Source organism: Anolis carolinensis, chromosome 3 (assembly GCF_035594765.1).
Source record: "Anolis carolinensis isolate JA03-04 chromosome 3, rAnoCar3.1.pri, whole genome shotgun sequence".
Lineage (NCBI taxonomy): Eukaryota > Metazoa > Chordata > Lepidosauria > Squamata > Dactyloidae > Anolis > Anolis carolinensis.
This window is the reverse complement of record NC_085843.1, coordinates 2,394,325-2,416,932: the sequence shown is the minus strand read 5'-3', so window position 1 is coordinate 2,416,932 and position 22,608 is coordinate 2,394,325. Positions and strand designations below refer to the sequence as shown.

The window sequence follows — 22,608 nt, the reverse complement described above, 5'->3', positions numbered from 1 at the left end:
ATAATATAAGATTCTAAATGGGTTATATAGCTGTGTGGAAGGGCCTTGAGTCTACACTGCCATATAATCCAGTTAAAATCTGATAATCTGTGGAAGAGGCCTAAGTGAGGCCTAACTGTGCCTGTCCCCTGGGCTGAGGAGGTTGCTAGGAGACCAAGTGGGCGGAGCTTAGCCTTCAAACTGGCAGCAATTGGATAAAAACTATTATTCCTCTCCCTGTAAATAGGACTTTATTTTACTTTTCTTTTTGTTGTATCAACCTAGAGCCGTGAATGATGGGTTGTGTTGTCAAATTTCGAGGTTGGGGGGCCTGTAGTTTTGCTGTTTTGTCCGCTGCCATGATGCCATCACTCTTTTATATATATAGATGGAATGGTTGCCTACTTGTAAGGCTGCTCTGAGTCCCCCTCAGGGTGATAAAGGGTGGGTTATAAATATGATACAGTAGAGTCTCACTTATCCAACATTGGCTTATCCAATGTTCCGGATTATCCAATGCAGTTTGCCTCCCGCCCCAATCCACAGTTGTTTGTCTAGGCAACAAGGATTGAACTTTTTATTTATTTATTTATTTATTTATTTATTATTTCCAGCATTTATATCCCGCCCTTCTCACCTGACAATGTTGCTACTGTAAGTTCATTTTATACCATTCTATCTTTATTTGTAGTCAATTTGTTAGTAGGAAAAAATTTTTAGTCAATGTTTTCAATATATTGTGATGTTTTGATGCTAAATTCGTAAATACAGTAATTACTACATAACATTACCATGGACTGCTTTTTTTGTCAATTTGTTGTAAAGCATGATGTCTTTGGTACTTAATTTATAAAACCATAACGTAATTTGACGTTTAATAGGCTTTTCCTTATTATCCAACATTTTTGCTTATCCAATGTTCTGCCAGCCTATTTATGTTGGATAAGTGAGACTCTACTGTAAATAAATAAATAAATAAATAAATAAAGGAGGTTCCATTGAGGAGAAGTCAAGCTTGCTTTCCGCTGCCCGGGAGACTGGGACACCACAGAGCCATGGATTCAAATTACGGAAAAAGGGATTCCACCTGAACATTAGGAAGAACTTCAAGACAGTAAGTAAGAGCTGTTTGGCAATGGAATATGCTCCTTTCTGCCTGGGAGTCTCCTTCTTTGGACGTTTTGAAAGAGAAGCTGGATAGCCATCCATCAGGAGGGCTTAGACTGTGTTTTCCTGCCTGGCAGACGGGAGTTAGACTGGATGGTTTAGAGCAGGGGTCCTCAAACTTTTAAAGGGGAGGGCCAGTTCATGGTCCCTCAAGATTATCATTTGGAGAAAAAAAACGAACAAATTCCTATGTACACTGCACGTCTTATTTGTAGTACAAAAAAACCCCAACAACAATCATTTATTTATTTCCTGCTTCTTGCAGGGGGTTGGACTGGATGGCCCGCGAGGTCTCTTCCAACTCTACGATTCTATTATTTATTTATTTATTTATTTGCTACATTTATACCCCACCCTCTCTCACCCCAAAGGGGACTCAGCGGCTTACAAGTTGTATGTACATACAATATATTATATTATTAGCATAGCACAATATTAGCATTATATATTACTATATTGTACTATACCACTATACCATATTATTATTAGTAATATTACATTTAATATATAATATATAATTAATATTATTATATTATACAATATTATTACAATGTATTATTATTATTATTATTATTATTATTATTATTATTAGCCGCCCTAAGTCCCATACTGGGTGAGAAGGGCGGGGTAGAAATACTGTAATAAATAAACAAATAAATAAGTATTATATTGTATTACATTATAATATTATTATCAATATTATATGTATACACAATATGTTATATTATTACCATAGCACAATTTTAGTAAATAAATGAACAATACAATATCTATATATATAAAAGAGTGATGGCATCACGGCGACGCACAAAACAACAAAACTACAGCCCCCCCAACCTCGAAATTTGACAACACAACCCATCATCCATGCCTCTAGGTTGATACAACAAAAAGAAAAGAAAAATAAAGTCCTAATTAGAGAGAGAGGAATAATTGCTTTTATCCAATTGCTGCCAGTTAGAAGGCTAAGCTCCTCCAACTTGGTCTCCTAGCAACCAAAAAAAAAATCAATAAGAAACACTAAAACATTGATACAATAAAATACTATAATAACAGAATATAACTAAAAATAATACAAGAAAATAATAAAATATAATAAATAAAAATATAACTTACAATAAAATTAATAAAAAATGCAAATAACGTCAAATAAAATTTACACAACAATTTTTAACCAATACCACCACCACTTTGCCACAGCAACGCGTGGCCGGGAACAGCTAGTTTAAAAATAAAAACAATTTTAACCAACATAAACCTATCAGGATTTCAATGGGAAGTGTGGGCCTGCTCCTGGCCAATGAGATAGTCAAGTTAAGTAGGATTGTTGTTGTTGTGTGCCTTCAAGTCATTTCAGACTTTGGGCAAGCCTAAGTCTAAAACCGAGGGCGGGGGCCAGGTCAATGACCTTGGAGGGCCGCATCTGGCCCCCGGGCCTTAGTTTGGGGACCCCTGGTTTAGAGGGTCCACTCCAACTCTAGGATTCTATAAAATGATATCCCCGCCCTTCTATCTTACAGGTGCATATATTGTTGAAGTGGGAATGATTGTATATAGAGTTGTTTAAATGTAATTAAGTTATAGTGTTGCAATGTGAGCTGGAGATTGCATCACGCTGTCTGCTGTCCACTATGCGAGTGTGTAAAGAGTTAACTGTGTATTGCATCAGACAGCAGAGGTGGTTATAAATAGCTTGCTATGTTATCTGTTCTTCTCTCTGCCTATTTGCACTCTGTATGTATATGTCGTCTTGAGAGTTTTCCGTTTGTTAGTAAATCTTTTGTAGAAAGCCAAACAGGCTTCAGCCTCTTTATTGGTGCCAGTGATTCTTCGTTGATCTTCCGCTGCATGTGTGCTTATCCAAACCGCGCACTCTGACATATATGATGTACTGTAATGCCTGGTACTTTAATGGCTGGTTACAATCTGCAACCAAAATCCAATAGAAGTTAATTGTGGTTGCGGCAGTGCGCCATGAGCTTGCAAGGGCAGGGGATTGGAACTTTCTCTTCCTAATTTCTGGAGGAGAGGAAGCTTTCAAGCATGAACGCCAGGGAGGACAGTCCCTCCTTGAGGTCTTCTAAAAGACGGAGGTGGGAATCAGAGCAAGAGGTGCATGCGCTCACCTTTGCGGCCAATGGTGAAGTCCGACACGATGCACTCCCCTCGGTCGTCAGTCCTTTTGGCCAGTTCTTCCATAGACGGAACGGTGTAATACCCCACGCGCGTCAAAACAATCCCTGGAAAAAGCACAACCGGGATATTAAGGGGCACACTTCTCATCTACTATAGCAGCAAATGCAGTGATTAAATGGCAGAGCAAAGTGAAGGGAAACACATCATAGTTTTCCTAATTTTAATGTGTAAACTGAAAGGAACAACTCTGTAGTTAAAACCAAGTGTAGAATAGAGCAGAGCTTTCAAACCGTTTCACATTGGTGACATGGCTTCTTAAGACATGCATCGTTTTGCAACACAGTAATTTAGTTTTACTAGCAAATCGGAAATTAAACCAGCCCCTTATTAGAGATACAGACACACAGATAAATTATACAGTAGTCTCACTTAGCCAACCTTCGCTTATCCAACGTTCTGGATTATCCAACGCAGTCTGCCCTCCCACTTGGATCCACAGCTCTTTCTCTAGGCAGCAAGGACTGAACTTTTTACTGATTTAATTTTTGACAATGTTGTTACTGTAGGTTCATTATATGCAATTCTGTCTTTATTTGTAGTCAATTTGTTAGTAGCCAATGTTTTTGTAGTAAATGCTTTCAATACATTGCTATGTTTTGGTGCTAAATTCATAAATAAAATTATTACCAATAACGTTACCATGTATTGAACTACTTTTTCTGTTGATTTGTTGTAAAACATGTTTTGGTACTTAATTTGTAAAATCATAACGTAATTTGACGTTTAATAGGCTTTTCCTTAATCCCTTCTTATTATCCAACATTTTAACTTATACAACGTTCTGCCGGCCCATTTATGTTGGATAAGTGAGACTCTACTGTAATAACGAAATGGATGAGGGCACAATATATCTCATGAAATCCTTTTAGTTATACAGTGTTCCCTCACTATTTCGCAGTTCACTTTCCGTAGATTCGCTCTTGTGTGGTTTTACAATCTATATATATAAAAGAGTGATGGAATCACGGCACCAGACAAAACAACAAAACCACAGGCCCCCCAACCTCGAAATTTGACAACACAACCCATCATCCACGGCTCTAGGTTGATACAAGAAGAAAAAAATAAAGTCCTAATTAGAGGGAGAGGAATAATTGCTTTTATCCAATTGCTGCCAGCTAGAAGGCTAAGCTCCTCCAAATTGGTCTCCTAGCAACCCAATACAAAATAATAAAAAACACTAAAAATAATTAAAAACACTAAAAAAAATTAATACAATAAAATACTATAATTACAGAAAATAACTAAAAATAATACAAGAAAATAATAATATATAATAAATAAAAAGATAACGTACAATAAAATTAATTTAAAAAATACAAATAACATCAAATAAAAATTACACAACAATTTTTAACCAATACCACCACCACTTTGCCACAGCAACGCGTGGCCGGGCACAGTTAGTAAACTCTAAAATACTATTATAAATCATAAAAATTACACTGTACATCCTAAGGAAGGGAGAGAAAAGGAGCCCAAGCAGCAACAGGAGGAGGAGGCGATTTATCAACACATGATTGGTTGATAAAGACTTAAAATAGTATATAACTACTAAAATAATGTATAAATACAGTAGAGTCTCACTAATCCAAGCCTCGCTTATCCAAGCCTCTGGATAATCCAAGCCATTTTTATAGTCAATGTTTTCAATATACACTAGAGTCTCACTTATCCAACACTTGCTTATCCAACGTTCTGGATTATCCAACGCCTTTTTGTAGTCAATGTTTTCAATACATCGTGATATTTTGGTGCTAAATTCGTAAATACAGTCATTACTACATAACATTACTGCGTATTGAACTACTTTTTCTGTCAAATTTGTTGTAAAACATGATGTTTTGGTGCTTAATTTGTAAAATCATAACCTATTTTGATGGTTAATAGGCTTTTCCTTAATCTCTCCTCATTATCCAACACATTCGCTTATCCAACGTTCTGCTGGCCCGTTTATGTTGGATAAGCGAGACTCTACTGTATCATGATATTTTGGTGCTAAAATTGTAAATACAGTAATTACAACATAACATTACTGCGTATTGAACTACTTTTTCTGTCACATTTGTTGCATAACATGAAGTTTTGGTGCTTAATTTGTAATATCATAACCTAATTTGATGTTTAATAGGCTTTTCCTTAATCCCTCCTTATTATCCAAGATATTCACTTATCCAAGCTTTTGCTGGCCCGTTTACGTTGGATAAGTGAGACTCTACTGTACTAAAATAATGTATAAATATTAAAACAAATATAGTGTCCCTACTTTGAGGATTTTCACTTATTGCGGGAGGTCCTAGAACACAACCCCCGCGATAAGTGAGGGAACACTGTATTTGATTTTGTTACTTCTGTGTGACACGCCTACAGATTGCACCTGACAACTGAACATACCATAACATTCAGTTTAGAAAGCTCTGCATTAAAGGAATGATACTGTGTCCAAAAGGTCTACTCTGTCGCCTCACTACATTGCAAAAATGACAGAGGAGCTTCTGGGGACAATGTGGACTAAACCAGGTATGGGCAAACTCTGCCGCTCCAGGTGATCTGGACTTCCAATTCCCACAATTCCCAACAGCCTGGACTAAACCCACCTGAACAAGCCCAGCAGCCCCTGGACCGTCCCAAAGTCCTTGCAAGGTGAGCTCTTTTTAAAGATTTAATCATGCACATGTGTCAAATGCAAGGCCTGTCGGACGAATCCAGCTGGCCATGACCTTTTGTCTTCCTCATCCAGACCATAATCCAACTCTGGGTTCCTCATCATTAGACATTATGGCTAGAGCTGATACAAGCGGTAACTTTGGAAAGGCTGGGGGCTGTGGCGCAGACGGGAGAGCAAGCCAGTGCAATTAACTGTAATGAATCACTGACCAGGAGGTCATAAGTTCGAGGCCCGCTCGGAGCTATGTTGTTGTCTTTGTCCTATGTTAAAAGGCATTGAATGTTTGCCTATATGTGTAATGTGATCCGCCCTGAGTCCCCTTCGGGGTGAGAAGGACAGAATATAAATGCTGTAAATAAAATAATAAATAAAGGCTGAGTCAGGATAGTGGGGCTTGAATCTAGATACAAGGTATGTGGATATGACGCCCGACGTTAAATTGAACTTTGGGTTGTTGTATGTTTTCCGGGCTGTATGGCTATGTTCCAGAAATATTCTCTCCCGACGTTTCGCACACATCTATGGCAGGCAGCCTCAGAGGTTGTGAAGTATCTCCTTTGAGGATGCCTGCCATAGATGTGGGAAAAACGTCAGGAGAGAATACTTCTGGAACATGGCCATACAGCCCGGAAAACATACAACAACCCTGTGATCCCAGCCATGAAAGCCTTCAACAACAAAATGAACTTTGTTCCACCATCCTGACTTAGTCTTTCTCCAGCCTCAGAGCCACAAGTGTTGTCGGGTTGCAATTCCCATTATTCCCAGTCCGAATAGCAGGTAATAATCAAAAGTGATGGGAGTTGTCATTCAGTAACATCTGGGGACCCAAACTGAGTAAAAACTAAAGAGCACTAATCACTATGTAAAAAAAATATATAATTGGTTCTCTATATCTACTGATTCTCCATCCATGGGTTCAATGGCACTTTGAAGGCAACCATAAGGTAGATGTGGCCATGAAAATGAGTCTGACAGCCCCGATTTAAGGCTGAGTCAATTGGCAGAGATCCTGGCTCATTGTTCACTCTCCTACTCCACAGAAGAAAAAGAACAAGAGGAGATCTATCGGCTCAGAACAATCAAGAGCTGAGTTCAAAAACTGTGTGCACTAGCTTACCACTGTTGGGATAGGTAGCACTGAGCTATGGCATCACTTTGTACTTTGAGCCATGGTATAGTGGTTTGAGCACCAGGCTATGACTCCGGCCATGGAAATCCACTGGATGACATTGACTAAGTCACTCTCTCTCAACCTCAGAGGAAGAAGGTCGTGTCATATCTACTTGGTACAAAACTTGCCAAGAAAACCCCAAAAAGGTTTTACGGCCAGAATTACTGGGGTGTTGTGTGGTTTCTGGGGTGTTGTGTAGTTTCTGGGATGTATGGACATGTAGCATTTTCTCCTGATGTTTCTCCTGCATCTGTGGCTAGTATCTTCAGAGGGCCTGATGACAGTCAAGTAAGTGGAGTATATAGACCTGTGGAATGTCCAGGGTGGGAGGAAAGAACCATTTTCTGTGCAAAAGGTGCAATTAGCAAGCTAGATTTGTGTGTGTTGAGTGTGCTCCACCCATTAGCAAGTGAGTAACCTTGAAGACCACATAGTCAGTTAGTGAGGGCCTCTACCTAGAATCAGCCCTGGTCTTTGTCCCCTTGGAATTGTTTGCTGCCTGGAGACATCCTTTGTCTGAGTGGAGTTCATGAGTTAATGCCTTGGTTCTGGTGTTTTTCAATATTGGTTCTTTCTCCTGCCCTGGGCATTCCATATATATATGAACTTGTATATATATATATATATATATATATATACACACACACACACACACACACACATACACACACACACACACACACACACACACACACCCCATATATATATTAGATCCACCATTAGATCCTCTGAAGATGCCAGCAACAAATGCAGGAGATGTTTGATTTGTTTGTGTGTATATGAAATGTAAATCAAGTGTTTCTGCTGTTTTGCAAGTGTGTGTTTCAGCAATGAAACAGTTAACAGCAGGCCAGTTTGACTGACAGCCTGCTGTGACCTATGAGGCATGATTTCCGCCCTTGGAGGTCGGAACTTCCTTCGGACTAAGGAATGTGTTTTCTTATCTCCTGTTGTACTGTGAGAGAAAAGCCGAGCCGAAGAATGCTGGCTTTGAGCGATGGACTTTGCTGCAATTGTAAATATCTTTGTAAATACAGTAGAGTCTCACTTATCCAACATAAACGGGCCAACAGAACGTTGGATAAGCAAATACGTTGGATAATAGGGGAGAGATTAAGGAGAAACCTATTAAACATCAAATTAGGTTATGATTTTACAAATTAAACACCAAAACATTATGTTATACAACAAATTTGACAGAAAAGGTAGTTCAATAGGCAGTAATGCTATGTAGTAATTACTGTATTTACAAATTTAGCACCAAAATATCATGATGTATTGAAAACATTGACTACCAAAATGCGTTGGATAATCCAGAACATTGGATAAGCGAGTGTTGGATAAGTGAGACTCTACTGTATTAAGTAAGTGTTTGAACTTCAGACTGCAGATGTCTTGGAGTCTGACATTGGAGGAACTGGTGAGGGCAGAAGTTCACCAATTCGTCAGGGTGCTGGTCCGGAGCTGACTGATCGATGGTGTTTGAAGAAACCCACCCACACACACCCTGAGCCCTGGCTCTGCATTCTGACAGGAGAAAATGCAGGCAAAACATCAGGAGAAATGCTGCTAGAACAAGTTCATTGAGCCCGGAAACCACACAACACCCTAGGTTTGCCTTTGGAAGAAGGCCCATACATGTGCTAGTGCCCAGAGACCTCAGAGAAGACACCCACTCAACACCTGGGCCAGAGTTTACAGTTCAGAAAAAGCCAGATCATGTGGATACCTGCAGGCGCCGTCCTCTGCCCGCTCCCCCCGGCCGCTGCGGCCTGCTCTTTCCGCCTGCAGGCCTGGCACCTGGCTGCATTTCCTGGGAGAGCAGGAGAGTGGCGCCCTGGGTGGACCCAAGCCTCACCAGCAGGATGCAGCTCACGCACTCGGTCCACCCCCTCCTCCTGGTCGTCCTGCAGAGAGTCTTCGTGGCAGAAGGTCTCCTCAAGGCTGCCTTCCAGCCCGTTGCGCAGCGCCGGCCGCCTGCCCAGAACCGTGATGGTGTCGTCCGCAATGTGATTGTGATGCTTGTGAGCGGCCTCCTCGGGGCTCTGCGGGAGCAACCTGACCACAGGGTTGCCGTAGAACTGCGTCATGTCGCGAGAGGAGGATTCCCCTTCCTCCAGCTCCCCGTCTGGACGGTGGTTCTCGCTGCTCTCGTCCATCGACCGGGAGAGGAAGTTGAATCTGAGGATATCAAAGCCACAAGCATGAGAGGCTGCAGCAAAGCCTGGCCTGAGCAAAGAGTGCACATTCAGCTGCCTCTGAGAACAGGGATCATAAATTCCAACTCTCATAGACATACAGTCAAAGCGACATTCATGCTCCAGAGATACCATGCAGTTTAAAGGGCCCGGGATGTGGCACAGGCGGGAGAGCAAGCCAGCTGCAATTAACGGCAATGAATCACTCTGACCAGGAGGTCATGAGTTCGAGGCCCGCTCGGAGCCTATGTTTGTTTGTCTTTGTTCTATGTTAAAAGGCATTGAATGTTTGCCTATATGTGTAATGTGATCCGCCCTGAGTCCCCTTCGGGGTGAGAAAGAAGGGCGGAATACAAATGCTGTAAATAAATAAATAATAATACAGTAGAGTCTCACTTATCCAAGCTAAACGGGCCGGCAGAAGCTTGGATAAGCGAATATCTTGGATAATAAGGAGAGTACAAGGAAAAGCCTATTAAACATCAAATCAGGTTATGATTTTACAAATTAAGCACCAAAACATCATGTTATACAACAAATTTGACAGAAAAAGTAGTTCAATACGCAGTAATGTTGTGTTGTAATTAGTGTATTTACGAATTTAGCACCAAAATATCACGATATATTGAAAACATTGACTACAAAAATTGCTTGGATAATCCAGAGGCTTGGATAAGCGAGGCTTGGATAAGTGAGACTCTACTGTAATAACTTTATTTTTATACCCCGCCCCATCTCCCCGGAGGGACTCGGAGCAGCTTACATGGGGCCATGCCCGACATAAAATACAGCAACAACGATAAAACAGTAAAAACAATTTTTCACATCAATAAGACATCAACATCAATAAAACAGTCATAAAAATCAATGTACTGCATAAAATATTAAAAACGGGAGGCTAAAAACAGATCTGGGAAAGGTAGTTTCATGGCAAAATAATCAGTAAAGTGCAAGTAATTATGACCAGGCATCCTATTGTTGAGTGGGCAGATGAATCAACCTACAAAAATTAATCCTCGAAAGCCTTTTGGTTTAAAGATATCATAATTTAAAACTAGGATTTAAACTATGCTTAAATATTTTAGAGCATGGTATACTAAGGAGGGGCAAGTTTATTGTGTGTTGATCTACAGACTAGGACACAATGGAACCATAGGTTCAAACTGTAGGAAAAGAGATTCCACCTAAACCTTAGAAAGAAATTCCTGACAGTAAACAGAGCTGTTTGGCAGTGGGAGATGCTGCCTCAGAGTCCAGTAGAATCCCCTTCCTTCTCTGGAGATTTTTAAGCAGAGGCTGGATGGCCATCTGTCGGGAGGGATCAGATTGTGTCTTTCTGCCTGGCAGAAGAGGGTTGGACTGGATGGCCCCTGGGGTCTCTTCCTACCATATTTCCCCGAAAATAAGACAGTGTCTTATATTAATTTTTGCTCCCAAAGATGTGCTAGGTCTTATTTTCAGGGGATGTCTTATTTTTCCATGAAGAAGAATTCACATTTATTATTGAACAAAAAATGAACATTTAGTATATACTGTAGTTGTCATCACAAACCAGCATAACCAGACAAACTGTGAATCCTATCAAGAATTTCTTGTTACTACCAATATTTCCATGTACAACACTCTGTGGTACGTACATTTACCAATCCTGCATGCTCTGGTGTTCTGTTTGGCGGGCATGCTTCCAAACAAAAACTTTGCTAGGTCTTACTTTCGGGGGAGGCCTTATATTTAGCAATTCAGCAAAACCTCTACTAGGTCTTATTTTCTGGGGATGTCTTATTTTAGGGGAAACAGGGTACTATAGGATTCTACCACTCAAAGACCAAACACAGCAGAAGCAGCACAAAGAAAACATCATCATACCATGTTTCCCCGAAAATAAGACAGTGTCTTATATTAATTTTTGCTCCCAAAGATGCGCTAGGTCTTACTTTCAGGGGATGTCTTATTTTTCCATGAAGAAGAATTCACATTTATTGTTGAACAAAAAAATGAACATTTATTATATACTGTACAGTAGTTCTCATCACAAACCAGCATAACCAGACAAACTGTGAATCCTATCAAGAATTTCTTGTTATTACCATTATTTCCATGTACAAGACTCTATGATATGTACATTTACTGATCCTGCATGCTCTGGCGTTCTGTTCGGCGGGCATGCTTCCAAACAAAGACTTTGCTAGGTCTTACTTTCGGGGGAGGCCTTATATTTAGCAATTCAGCAAAATCTCTTCTAGGTCTTATTTTCCGGGGATGTCTTATTTTCGGGGAAACAGGGTATCATTGGCTGTCAACTCTTTAAAGGACTTACAACACAAGAGCTTCTGTATGAACCATAGGATCTTACTAAGGGGACTCAAAGTCTATTCTGCCCACTCGGGAAAGATGCCCAACTGAACTGTGTTTAAGGACTTCCAAAGGACTATGCCAGGCAGTCTACACCATGCTTAAACTGTTCCTACAATCAAGATATTAGTAATAATCAAGCGGAACCTCCTTTCTTGAACAGTGGACTCAAATCAAGTATTTAAATGTGATTTTCTTGCTTCTTGGCAGAATGGGGTTGGACTGGATGGCCCACGGGGTCTTTCCAACTCTAGGATTCTAAGATTCTATTATTTGCAAAGCACAGTCAATGGGGAAACTATTCCAGACTCTACAAAGTTCAAGGCAGAATTTGCAGTACAGAGACAGGAAGCATTTGAGCTGCACCTGTTACGAGACTCATAGGATTTGGCCTCCTTGCAATGGGGAGGTTTGTGGTGAGTCTTTGGAAAGAGCCTTATCCCAAATGGGAGCCCCAGAGGGGATGGACTAGCCCCTTATCATCGCCAGCTGCCCCCATTATGGCCCCAGGATATTCAACAGACTTGGGCTAAAGACAAATACGAGGCAAAGAGTGGCACCCAGGAAGGCTTTAGTGATATCATCAATCTCAGAATCCTGGAGCTGGAAGAGACCGCACAACATCATTCAATGCAGGAAGACACAATCCAAGCAGTCCTAACAGAAGGCCATCCAGCCTCTGCTTAAAGGCCTTCAACGAAGGTGATTTAACCCAGATGCAAAACAGTGCTTTCCTATAATAGGTCCTTCATATGTTACAAACCCAAGGCTTTTGCTTTGATTTCAGTCTAGGGGAGACTGTTTCAAAGCCAGGAGATCAGGTTAGAGCAATTTCAGAGCCACTTGCCGTTTTTATAAAGGTCTCTTTTGAGTATAAAGCAGTCAAGTGTGGCAAAAACATGAGACAAAGTGTTCCACAATATCCTCAAAAATGTTTGAGGACAAAAACAAGTTGCATTTTGTGCAGGGAAGCACTGGGGAACCAATGCAGCTCCTTAATATAAAGCAGACACCAAAAGAGCAACAAGTTAAGACTCATAAGGCTGGGGATCTTCGCCAAAGCTCAGTGAGCCAGGTACAAAAATACTTCTTTTCCTGCCTTAAGATTTCCTTCAACCTGACTTCAATTTCTTTTCTTCCTCAATGAATTCTAAAATTAATAAAGCCCCTCTTGTTGCATACTCACTGGACTACTTTTTTTTCATTCTGGCTCGATCTTTGTAAAAAAAGTGAAAGTTTGACTACCTAAAAAGTTGTGATCCGTGTGTGCACTTGTTTGTTTGAGCCATGGGGAGAGGCAAGAAATAAAATAATAATAAAGCAACAGGAAAAGCTCAGCCGCTATCAGGACCTCAAGATTGAACTTCAAAGACTCTGGCAGAAACCAGTGCATGTGGTCCCGGTGGTGATGGGCACACTGGGTGCCATGCCAAAAGATCTCGGCCGGCATTTGGAAACAATAGACATTGACAAAATTACGATCTGCCAACTGCAAAAGGCCACCCTACTGGGATCTGCACGCATCATCCGAAAATACATCACACAGTCCTAGACACTTGGGAAGTGTTCAACTTGTGGTTTTGTGATATGAAATCCAGCATATCTATCTTGTTTGCTGTGTCATAATAATAATAATAATAATAATAATAATAATAATAATAATAATAATAATAATAATTGATGAAATCCAGCATATCTATCTTGTTTGCTGTGTCATAATAACATAATTGACAACAATAATAATAATAATAATAATAATAATAATAATAATTTATTCCTTTCTTGCCTCTTCCCATGGCTCAAACAAAGAAGTGCACAGACAGATCACAACTTATTATTATTATTATTATTATTATTATTATTATTATTATTATTTGAAACAAAATAAGATGAGTCCACAGCAGACTTTACTCTGCTGGCTGTTGTATTGGATCACACGTTGGACACTTCCCAAGTGCCTAGGACTGTGTGATGTATATTATTATTATTAACAAGGGAGGTTTATATATCTAGGGAAGGTCCAGGGTGGGAGAAAGAACTCTTTGTCTCACAACCTCTGAGGATGCCTGCCATAGATGTGGGCGAAACGTCAGGAGAGAATACTTCTGGTACATGGCCACACAGCCCGAAAGACATACAACAACCCCAACTCTTTGTCTATTGGAGGCAAGTGTGAATGTTGCAACTGGCCACCTTGATTAGCATTGCAAAGCCTTGTAGCTTCAAAGCTTGGCTGATTCCTGCCTGGGGGAATCCTTTGTTGGGGGTGTTCATGAAAATGAACAAAATCTGGCTGCCAGTATTAAAAAAAACCCTCTAAAATCTGGGCAGTAAATAAAGAAGAACACTCAGAGAACAGAGGAATTCCAGACAGGAAACAATCAGGGCCAGCTAACACCTCCCAGCTAAGTATTCCCCCAGGTAGGAAGAAGCCATACTTTGAAGCTGAAATGCCATTCAATGCTAATCAAAGTGGCCAATGGCAACATTCACACTTGCCTCCAACAGACAAGAGTTCTTTCTTTCTCCCACCCTGGACATCATTCCACAGATATATAAACCCCACTTGCCTAATTTCCAACAGACCTCACAACCTCTGAGGATGCCTGCCATAGATGTGGGCGAAATGTCAGGAGAGAATGCTTCTGGAACATGGCCAGACAGCCCGGAAAACTCAGTGATTCCGGCCATGAAAGCCTTTGACAACGTATTTTATTATAGGTAGTAGTAGCTGCATTGATAGGCCAGCCACATAGACCTTTCTGCTTCGCTCAAAGACTCCCCTTTCAGCAAAACAGGGCAGTCTGTAGGACCAACAGCTGTCAGGATGGCATCTATTCCCGAAGGCAAGCCAGACAGATGTCTTTCCTCACAAGGGTCTCTTTTGTTTTCCTTCCCTCCTCTGCCAGATCCATACAGGACCAGATCTGGCCCGGTCTCTTTGCCCCACTTTTGTTAATGGAAGAGACTTGGCAACGCCAGAGAGGTGACAAACACAGCAGAGCCTTTTCCTTAGAAAACTACATTATTAGGAAGGGAGTGCAAGAGCGGGAGGCCACGCGAGAAGGACGCACCGTTCTCCGTTCTGTGGGAACTCCGAGGGGGAGGCCAGGTCGTTGCTTTCGCCAGGAGAGAAGAGGCTGCTGCTGTTGAGGTTCTTCAGGACCAGCTTCTTAATGCTCTTCCTGAAACAAGAGATCATGGTACGGTGTTGGAGCCAGGATATGTACAGTGAATTTTACAAGAAGTTGAGAATGGGTTAAAGCAGGCATGGGCAAACTTGGGCCCTCCAGGTGCTTTGGACTTCAACTCCCACAATTCCTAACAGCCTGCCGGCTGTTAGGAATTGTGGGAGTTGAAGTCCAAAGCACCTGGAGGGCCCAAGTTTGCCCATGCCTGCTTTAGAAGCTCAAACTCAATTTAATTCACAGAGAGAGCAGATACTCACTTGGGCATGAAGGCCCCATTGGAGAGGGCAGGCTCGTCGTCATCCAGGCCGTCAAAGAGGTGGGACTTGGAGGAGCCAGTGGTCTGCAAGGCCTTTGGCCGCACGCGGGTGGCCGGGCGAGGGGTCAGCTTGTAGTGGGTCGGGGTGGTCAGCGCCTTCTGGGCCGCCGGGTTGGTGGGCTTCAGCCTCTGAAAACCAAGCACAAGAAGCAGTGGGCTTCAACCATCGTCCCATTAGCCCAAGTGCTGCCGGTTATGTTTGTCCCATGGTCCAGGTTCCAATTGAGTTTGTGAATATGATGAGGGCTTTGAGGTTTAAAGTCCATTTTAGGTGTATTTATTATATTTTAATCTGTTTTTACCACACTGCACTATTGCTAGCCACCTTGAGTTCCCACAGGGAGAAAGGTGTGGTATAAATAAAGTTAATAACAATAACATTCCTGGAGTTCCAGGTCATTCTGCTATATGAATGAGAATAAAACTCTTGCCTTGGTTCAGACCAAGCATAGTTTCACATCCTCTCTGTCCTGTTTCCCCTACAGCCTTCTTCCCTTCAGCAGCCCATAGAGTCAGGGAACCATGTATTTTTGTGTATGTATGTATATGTATATGTATATGTATATGTGTGTGTGTGTGTGTGTGTGTGTGTGTGTATATATGTATATAATATAAAATATAATTTACAATAATAAATAATAATATATTATTTATACATGTAATATCTGTAATATTATACCATAATGCAATATACAGTAGAGTCTCACTTATCCAACACTCACTTATCCAACGTTCTGGATTATCCAACGCATTTTTGTAGTCAATGTTTTCAGTACATCGTGATATTTTGGTGCTAAATTCGTAAATACAGTAATTACTACATAGCATTACTGTGCATTGAACTACTTTTTCTGTCAAATTTGTTGTATAACATGATGTTTTGGTGCTTAATTTGTAAAATCATAACCTATTTTGATGTTTAATAGGCTTTTTCATAATCTCTCCTTATTATCCAACATATTCGCTTATCCAACGTTCTGCTGGCCCGTTTATGTTGGATAAGTGAGACTCTACTGTAATACTAATAACAATACAATATAATAATATTAATTCTATATTATTTATTACATGTAATATTACTGGTAATATTACAGTATAGTGGTGTGGTGCAATATGCTGGTATATAGTGTTAGTGTTGTGCTGTGCTAGTGATATACACTGTATGTAAATATTATTTGTAAGCCGCCCCTTTGGGGTGAGAAGGACAGGATATAAATGTAGCAAATAAATAAATAAACCCCTTCCCTGCTTACCTCTTCTTTCTTCTTGGGGTCTGACATGGGGTTCCGGAAGAGCGGGGAGTCCCCGAAGGGCGAGTAAGTCAAGCTGTTGAGGTGCTGCTGCAGAATCGCTTGCTGAGCGGCTGAAGCGTTTGGGTCCGTCAAAGCTGAGGAACAGAAACATGGAACAGAAACACCTGTTAGTCTAATGTCCAGCGAGGGAGATAAAGGCTGGAGGCCTGAGATTGTGCTGTGACCACTGCCTGGAGGGCCTCCTGGGACAAAAGCACTCTCTTGCCAGCCGGGCATTTCCTTTTTGCTGGCCTAAAAGCTGAACCTGGAGAGCAACCTACCATGATGGCTCAAGCAAAACCCCTTTCCTGTCTCTATCTTTAAATATGGAGACATGGGAGGATCAAGACAGACTTCATTTCAGCTTCAACTAAGAATACAATACTGATATGAAAGGAGACATGGGACTGGGCACTGACAGGCAGCAATGAGGAGAAGGGGGACTCTTTTGCACCCCCGCCCTCTTTGCATTCAGTGGGTCAGTCAATAAACCACTCCCTTTGCAAATACTGTGGGGCCACTCAGGTTGGGGAATCACTTCAAGAGTAAGACCCTGAAAGACCCCTACCAGCCCCTGAGCAGGAACACTTCACACAGCTGTTATTTTACTACACACACAGTGCTCATCTTGTTTTTTGGCAACCAAATGGTCCTTGAGCCAGCCTTGATACCCTGTTTCCCCTAAAATAAGATATCCCCAGAAAATAAGACCTAGTAGAGGTTTTGCTGAATTGCTAAATATAAGGCCTCCCCCAAAAGTAAGACCTAGCAATGTTTTTGTTTGGAAGCATGCCCAATGAACAGAACACCAGAGCATGCAGGATCGATAAATGTACATACCATATACATGGAAATAATGGTAGTAATAAGAAATTCTTGATAGGATTCAGTTTGTTTGGTTATGCTGGTTTGTGATGACAACTACTGTACAGTATATAATGTTCAACAATAAATGTGAGCTCTTCTTCATGGAAAAATAAGACATCCCCTGAAAATAACACCTAGCGCATCTTTGGGAGCAAAAATTAATATAAGACACTGTCTTATTTTCAGGGAAACACGGTACAAATGAACTAAATTGTTATTTTTCTTATATAGAGGAAGCTTCCTGCTTCAAAAGGTGAGCCATAGGGGCCACTTTCCTTGTATGGATGGTCAACAACAGAGTGATGATCCCTGGATCCTCCACACATCAAGGCAAAAGACTTTGCCACATCCCTTTTCTTGCCAAATGTCCAACAGGTTCATTGCTGAAAGGCGCAAGTGCTGCCACATAGAGGCAAGAGTGACTGTCATTACTGGCAGTTAAACTGGCTTTAACTCACAGCAGCCCCGGAAGAAAGGACCCTGAGAGATCACTGTTTCTCTTGGCTCTGCTCTGTCCTTTCAAACTCTGGGCAGCCATGGTTTCCCTCTTGCTTTTCACCAGACAAAAGAGATAAATCCCTCTTTTAACTTCAGGAGATGCGACCATCCGCTGAGATGTACTTACCCACGGCAGGCTGTGGGGCTCCGAAGCCAAGGGTAGCTGTCGAAGTATTAAATCCAGGCGCGCCAAAGGTGCCGGTCCCCAGCGTGCCCCCGGGTTTTGGCTGGGCGCCCCCAAACAAGGAGGTCTGGCCGGGATTGAGGGCTACGGAGGAAAGAGGAAGAAACAGGCAGGTTGGAGGAAGGCCCCCCCAAATGCCCAGAAGAAACCAAGGCGCCCAAGGCCTCCCTGTCTCAAGGGAGAGACCAGAGGACGTTCTGAAAGGGTTTTTCCCCCCTCTTGCTTTGCCAGAGAAGAAACATCAGGGATACATCTAAAGGGCACATTCCAAAAAACAATGCCCATGAAACCTAGGAATTCCCTCTGCCCCAGAGAGAAGTATCAACTGCCATTTACTAACTACAGGCATGGGCCAACTTCAGCCCTCCAGGCGTTTTGGACTTCAACTCGCACAACTGTGAGAATTGAAGCCCAAAACACCCGGACAGCTGAGGTTTCCTCATGCCTACTGTAAAGCCTTTGAAGCAGAGGCTGGATGGCTCTGTGATGGGAGAATATGGATTGTGTTTGTCTGAATGGCAGAAGAGGGTTGTGGTCTCTTCCAATTCTATGATCCCAGTACATGGCAATAGGATTTGGAAGATAGAAAAGCTCTGATAAAAATGCCACAGAAAGGAGACCTGTTCTTTGGGTGGACAAGGGCAAAATTGTCCTTTAGAAAAACAAACAAATGATTTTTGTGGATGTCGAGTCACTGCCATCTAGCCGTGAGGTTTACTGAGCTCTAACCGAGACCTTGCTGGCGCCTTCCCATTCCTTACCTGTCCCAAATCCCGTTCCGAGACCCGTTCCCAGGGCACCTGCAGCTGGCTTGTTCCCAAAGAGGCTATTCCCAGTGGTGTTTGCACCAAAACCTACAAATGGAAAACCAAGGGTCTGGAGGCTTAGAGTCCAAGACAACCCTCTGCCCAAGCTCCACCATATTTGGCCTTCTGCCTCCCATGCACACAAAGTCCTTTTCGTGCGGATGATGCAAGCAGAAAAAGAGCACAAGCTGTCATAACAGCACAACAAACTACTCCTCTGCTCCTATCAAAACTCAAAGCGTCTGTTATGAAGGTGGGAAGACCTTCTTCCATTATTAGTCTCCCAACCAAAAATGGATTGCTCTGGAAGCCCAGCCAGCACAACACAAAAGCAAGAATTCTCGGCAGTTTTCTCCTGGCATTCGCTTATCCTGACACTTACAGGCTGAGATGCATGTGGAGACAAAGTGGGGCCAAAAAAAAGGGTTCCTTTTTGCAAAAGTGAGATTTCCCCAAAGAACTGCAAATGTATTTCTAGAAAGCTTTTTTGGCCCCTATTTTTGCTCCAGTGCCAAGCATAGTGACATGCAGCTTGATTTTTGGAAGCGCATTGGGATGTGCAAAGATAAGGCAAAGAACCAGAAGAAAATTTGACAGAAATATTCATTTTCTTCTTCAGCAGGGAAAAAACATAAATCACACCCCTTCCATCATTTCACAGGTGAAATCCCACACTCCTTGTCCCAGAACTTCAATCAGACACTGAGCTTGGAATCTCCTGCACAAGAAACAGCACCCAACTCTGCTGGGGGTCTCCCAGGTTCCTCCTGGATCACAACTTAGCTGGCAATACTGACTCCTAGGGCCCTTCATCCCAAGGGATGCTGCTCTGGGATGTTGAATGCAACAGCGAATAAGATGCACACACTCTTATGTAAACGTGCCAAAGAGAAATAATCTGCTTCATCTCTTACCAAAAATTCCAGTTGTGGTTCCAAAGGAAGGTGCACTGGTGGTGGTGGTTCCAAACCCAGTAGGCTTGTTGCTAAACAGGGACTGAAAGTTTAAAACAAATTTAAATATTGAAGTTTCACAGAATCATATAAACAATTATGAAGGCACGCTGGGGGAAAATGGCTATCTCTAGGTCTGGCTACCCAAGCGGCTTCGGTTTACCTTACAATTATACCTCAAACCCCAAAGTAAATACTCTAGAAGCTGATTAAAGATAACCAAAAATATGTTTATTGAAAACAGGAAACAGTCCTTTTAATGTATTAGAAATAATATGAGGTAAAATCACTGAAATTATACAGAAATAAAACTATATTGATTGAGAATGAAAGCTATAGAGACTATAAAGGATAAACACACAAGCTATGAGGAAACTATAAGGTAAGGACTATAGGGTATGTACAAGGCTATGATAAGCACTATCTATAATGACTTTAGTGGTAAATACCAGCTATAGTGAACTATCTATAATAACTCTGAAGTAAACTATAAGGTGATAAGCTATACGGCAAGTACATAAGGTAAGTACATAAGGTAAGTACATAAAGCTATGGTGGTAAGTACAAGGTGAACTATAAGCTTTGCTATCTTTGAGGTAAATACTTTACTATGAGGTATACTATCTAAGCCAGGGGTCCCCAAACTAAGGCCCGGGGGCCGTATGCGGCCCTCCGAGGTCATTTACCTGGCCCCCGCCCTCAGTTTTATAATATAATATATTATATATACATATAATATTGATAATAATATTTTAATGTAATACAATATAACACTAATAATAATACCATATAATAATATTAATTATATATTCTTTATTACATATAATATTACTAATAATATTATAGTATAGTGGTATAGTTCAATAAAGTAATATATAATGCTAATATTGTGCTATGCTAATAATATAATATATTGTATGTACATATAATTTGAAAGCCACTCTGAGTCCCCTTTGGGGTGAGAAGGGTGTGATACAAATGTAGTAAATAAATGCAGTAAATAAATAAATAATAAATAAATACATTTTAGACTTAGGCTCGCCCAAAGTCTGAAATGACTTGAAGGCACACAACAACAACAACAACAATCCTAATTAACTTGACTATCTCATTGGCCAGAAGCAGAAGCACACTTCCCATTGAAATCCTGATAAATGTATGTTGGTTAAAATTATTTTTATTTTTAAATATTGTATTGTTTTTTCATTGTTCTTGTTGTTGTTGTTTTTGCACTACAAATAAGACATGTGCAGTGTGCATCAGAATTTGTTTGTATTTTTTTTTCAAATGATAATCCGGCCCCTCAACAGTCTGAAGGATTGTGGACCGGCCCTCGGCTTTAAAAGTTTGGGGACCCCTGATCTAAGCTATAGGTAAGTACAAGGCTATGAGGTAAACTGTAAGGTAAGTACATGATTTATGTTGCCTGTTTGAATTTGCCAGGTCAAAGAACCCAGACCAATGCTAAGACCTATCTCTAAGGTTTTTCTCTGGAATACCAAAAGAGGGGGGGAAAAGCCTTAGAGCCTAGCTCACAGGCTGAACCATTTCACCCAAACCTACAGCGGAGTCCCAAGCTCCACCCCCAAAACAGGAGCCAATGGAACATTCCTCCCATTAACTGCAAAGCAGGAAATAAACAGGGGATAGGAACCCAGTAAGACAGAATAACAGTCAACACATGGCAAGTGGAGTCCAGTGGAAGGTATTTAAGCAGAGGCTGGATGGACACCTGTCAGGAAGGCTTGGATGGTGTCTTCCTTGACGGCAGGAGGGAGTTGGATTGAATGAACCTTAGGGTCTCTTCCAACTCTAGGGTTCTTTGGTGCTTTCCCTTCATTAGCTGTGAAGGAGTCTCTAGAAAGCACATTGTCCAGCATGCTCTGCCACATGGCTGCCCCAGAGCAGGGGACTAGCTGCTGCTCCATCTCCCTCATCTATTTGTAACATATATTTGTCTGCTGCAACAGACCTTTCCCCAGTGTCAGGAAAGAGGAGAGAGACCACTTGGTGAGTGACTCCAAGGCAGAACTACACATCCCAAGATTCCACAGCACTGAGCCATACCAGTTAAAAGTGGTGCCAAACTACATTGATTCTACAGTGTAAACACACTCTATAACTGCCTTAAAAAAAGTAAAGGTAAAGGTTTTCCCCTGATATTAAGGCCAGTTGTGACCGACTCTGGGGGTTGGAGCTCATCTCCATTTCTAAGCCGAAGAGCTGGAATTGTCCGTAGACACCTCCAAGGTCATGTGGCCAATGGCATGACTGCATGGACGCCGTTACCTTCCCAACAGAGCGGTACCTATTCGTCTACTCACAGTGGCATGTTTTTGAACTTCTGGGTTGGCAGAAGCTGGAGCTAACAGCGGGCACTCAGTCTGCTCCCGGGATTTGAACCTGGGACTTTTCGGTCTGCAAGTTCAGCAGCTCAGTGCTTTAGCACACTTCACCATCGGGGCTCTATAACTGCCTTACCTTATAATAATAACTTTATTCTTATATCCACCACCCCGAAGGGACTCGGGGCACCTTACATGGGGACCAAGCCCAGCATAAACAAGGATTACAAGGTAACACAATTAAAAACATATGACAAATAACAATATAATTAAAACAATTAAAACCAGAAAAATAAAACGTAATAAAAATACATCAACAACCAGTAGCTGGAAAAAGTGGGCATGTTCAGATTCGAGAGGGCAAGGCAAGGGCTTGTGCAAAACGCAAACTATAGGGCCAGGGATGGAAGTAAAGTGCTGGA

At 41.6% G+C, this 22,608-nt stretch overlaps 1 protein-coding gene across 2 annotated transcripts in view; it reads right to left on the bottom strand.

Moving 5' to 3' along the window:
* The window catches only part of nup98 (nucleoporin 98 and 96 precursor), an 84,247-nt gene that overhangs the window by 34,056 nt on the left and 27,583 nt on the right, over positions 1-22,608 (bottom strand). The window contains exons 10-17 of one of the 2 annotated variants that reach the window (XM_062974394.1): positions 19,803-19,884; positions 18,844-18,936; positions 18,026-18,166; positions 16,495-16,628; positions 15,183-15,370; positions 14,809-14,919; positions 8,914-9,365; positions 3,273-3,386 (exon numbers count right to left, since the gene is read on the bottom strand). In XM_062974394.1, the coding sequence (XP_062830464.1) occupies positions 3,273-3,386; positions 8,914-9,365; positions 14,809-14,919; positions 15,183-15,370; positions 16,495-16,628; positions 18,026-18,166; positions 18,844-18,936; positions 19,803-19,884 (1,315 nt within the window). The remainder of the gene's footprint in view (positions 1-3,272; positions 3,387-8,913; positions 9,366-14,808; positions 14,920-15,182; positions 15,371-16,494; positions 16,629-18,025; positions 18,167-18,843; positions 18,937-19,802; positions 19,885-22,608) is intronic. The other variant, XM_062974395.1, reaches the window with a different exon arrangement.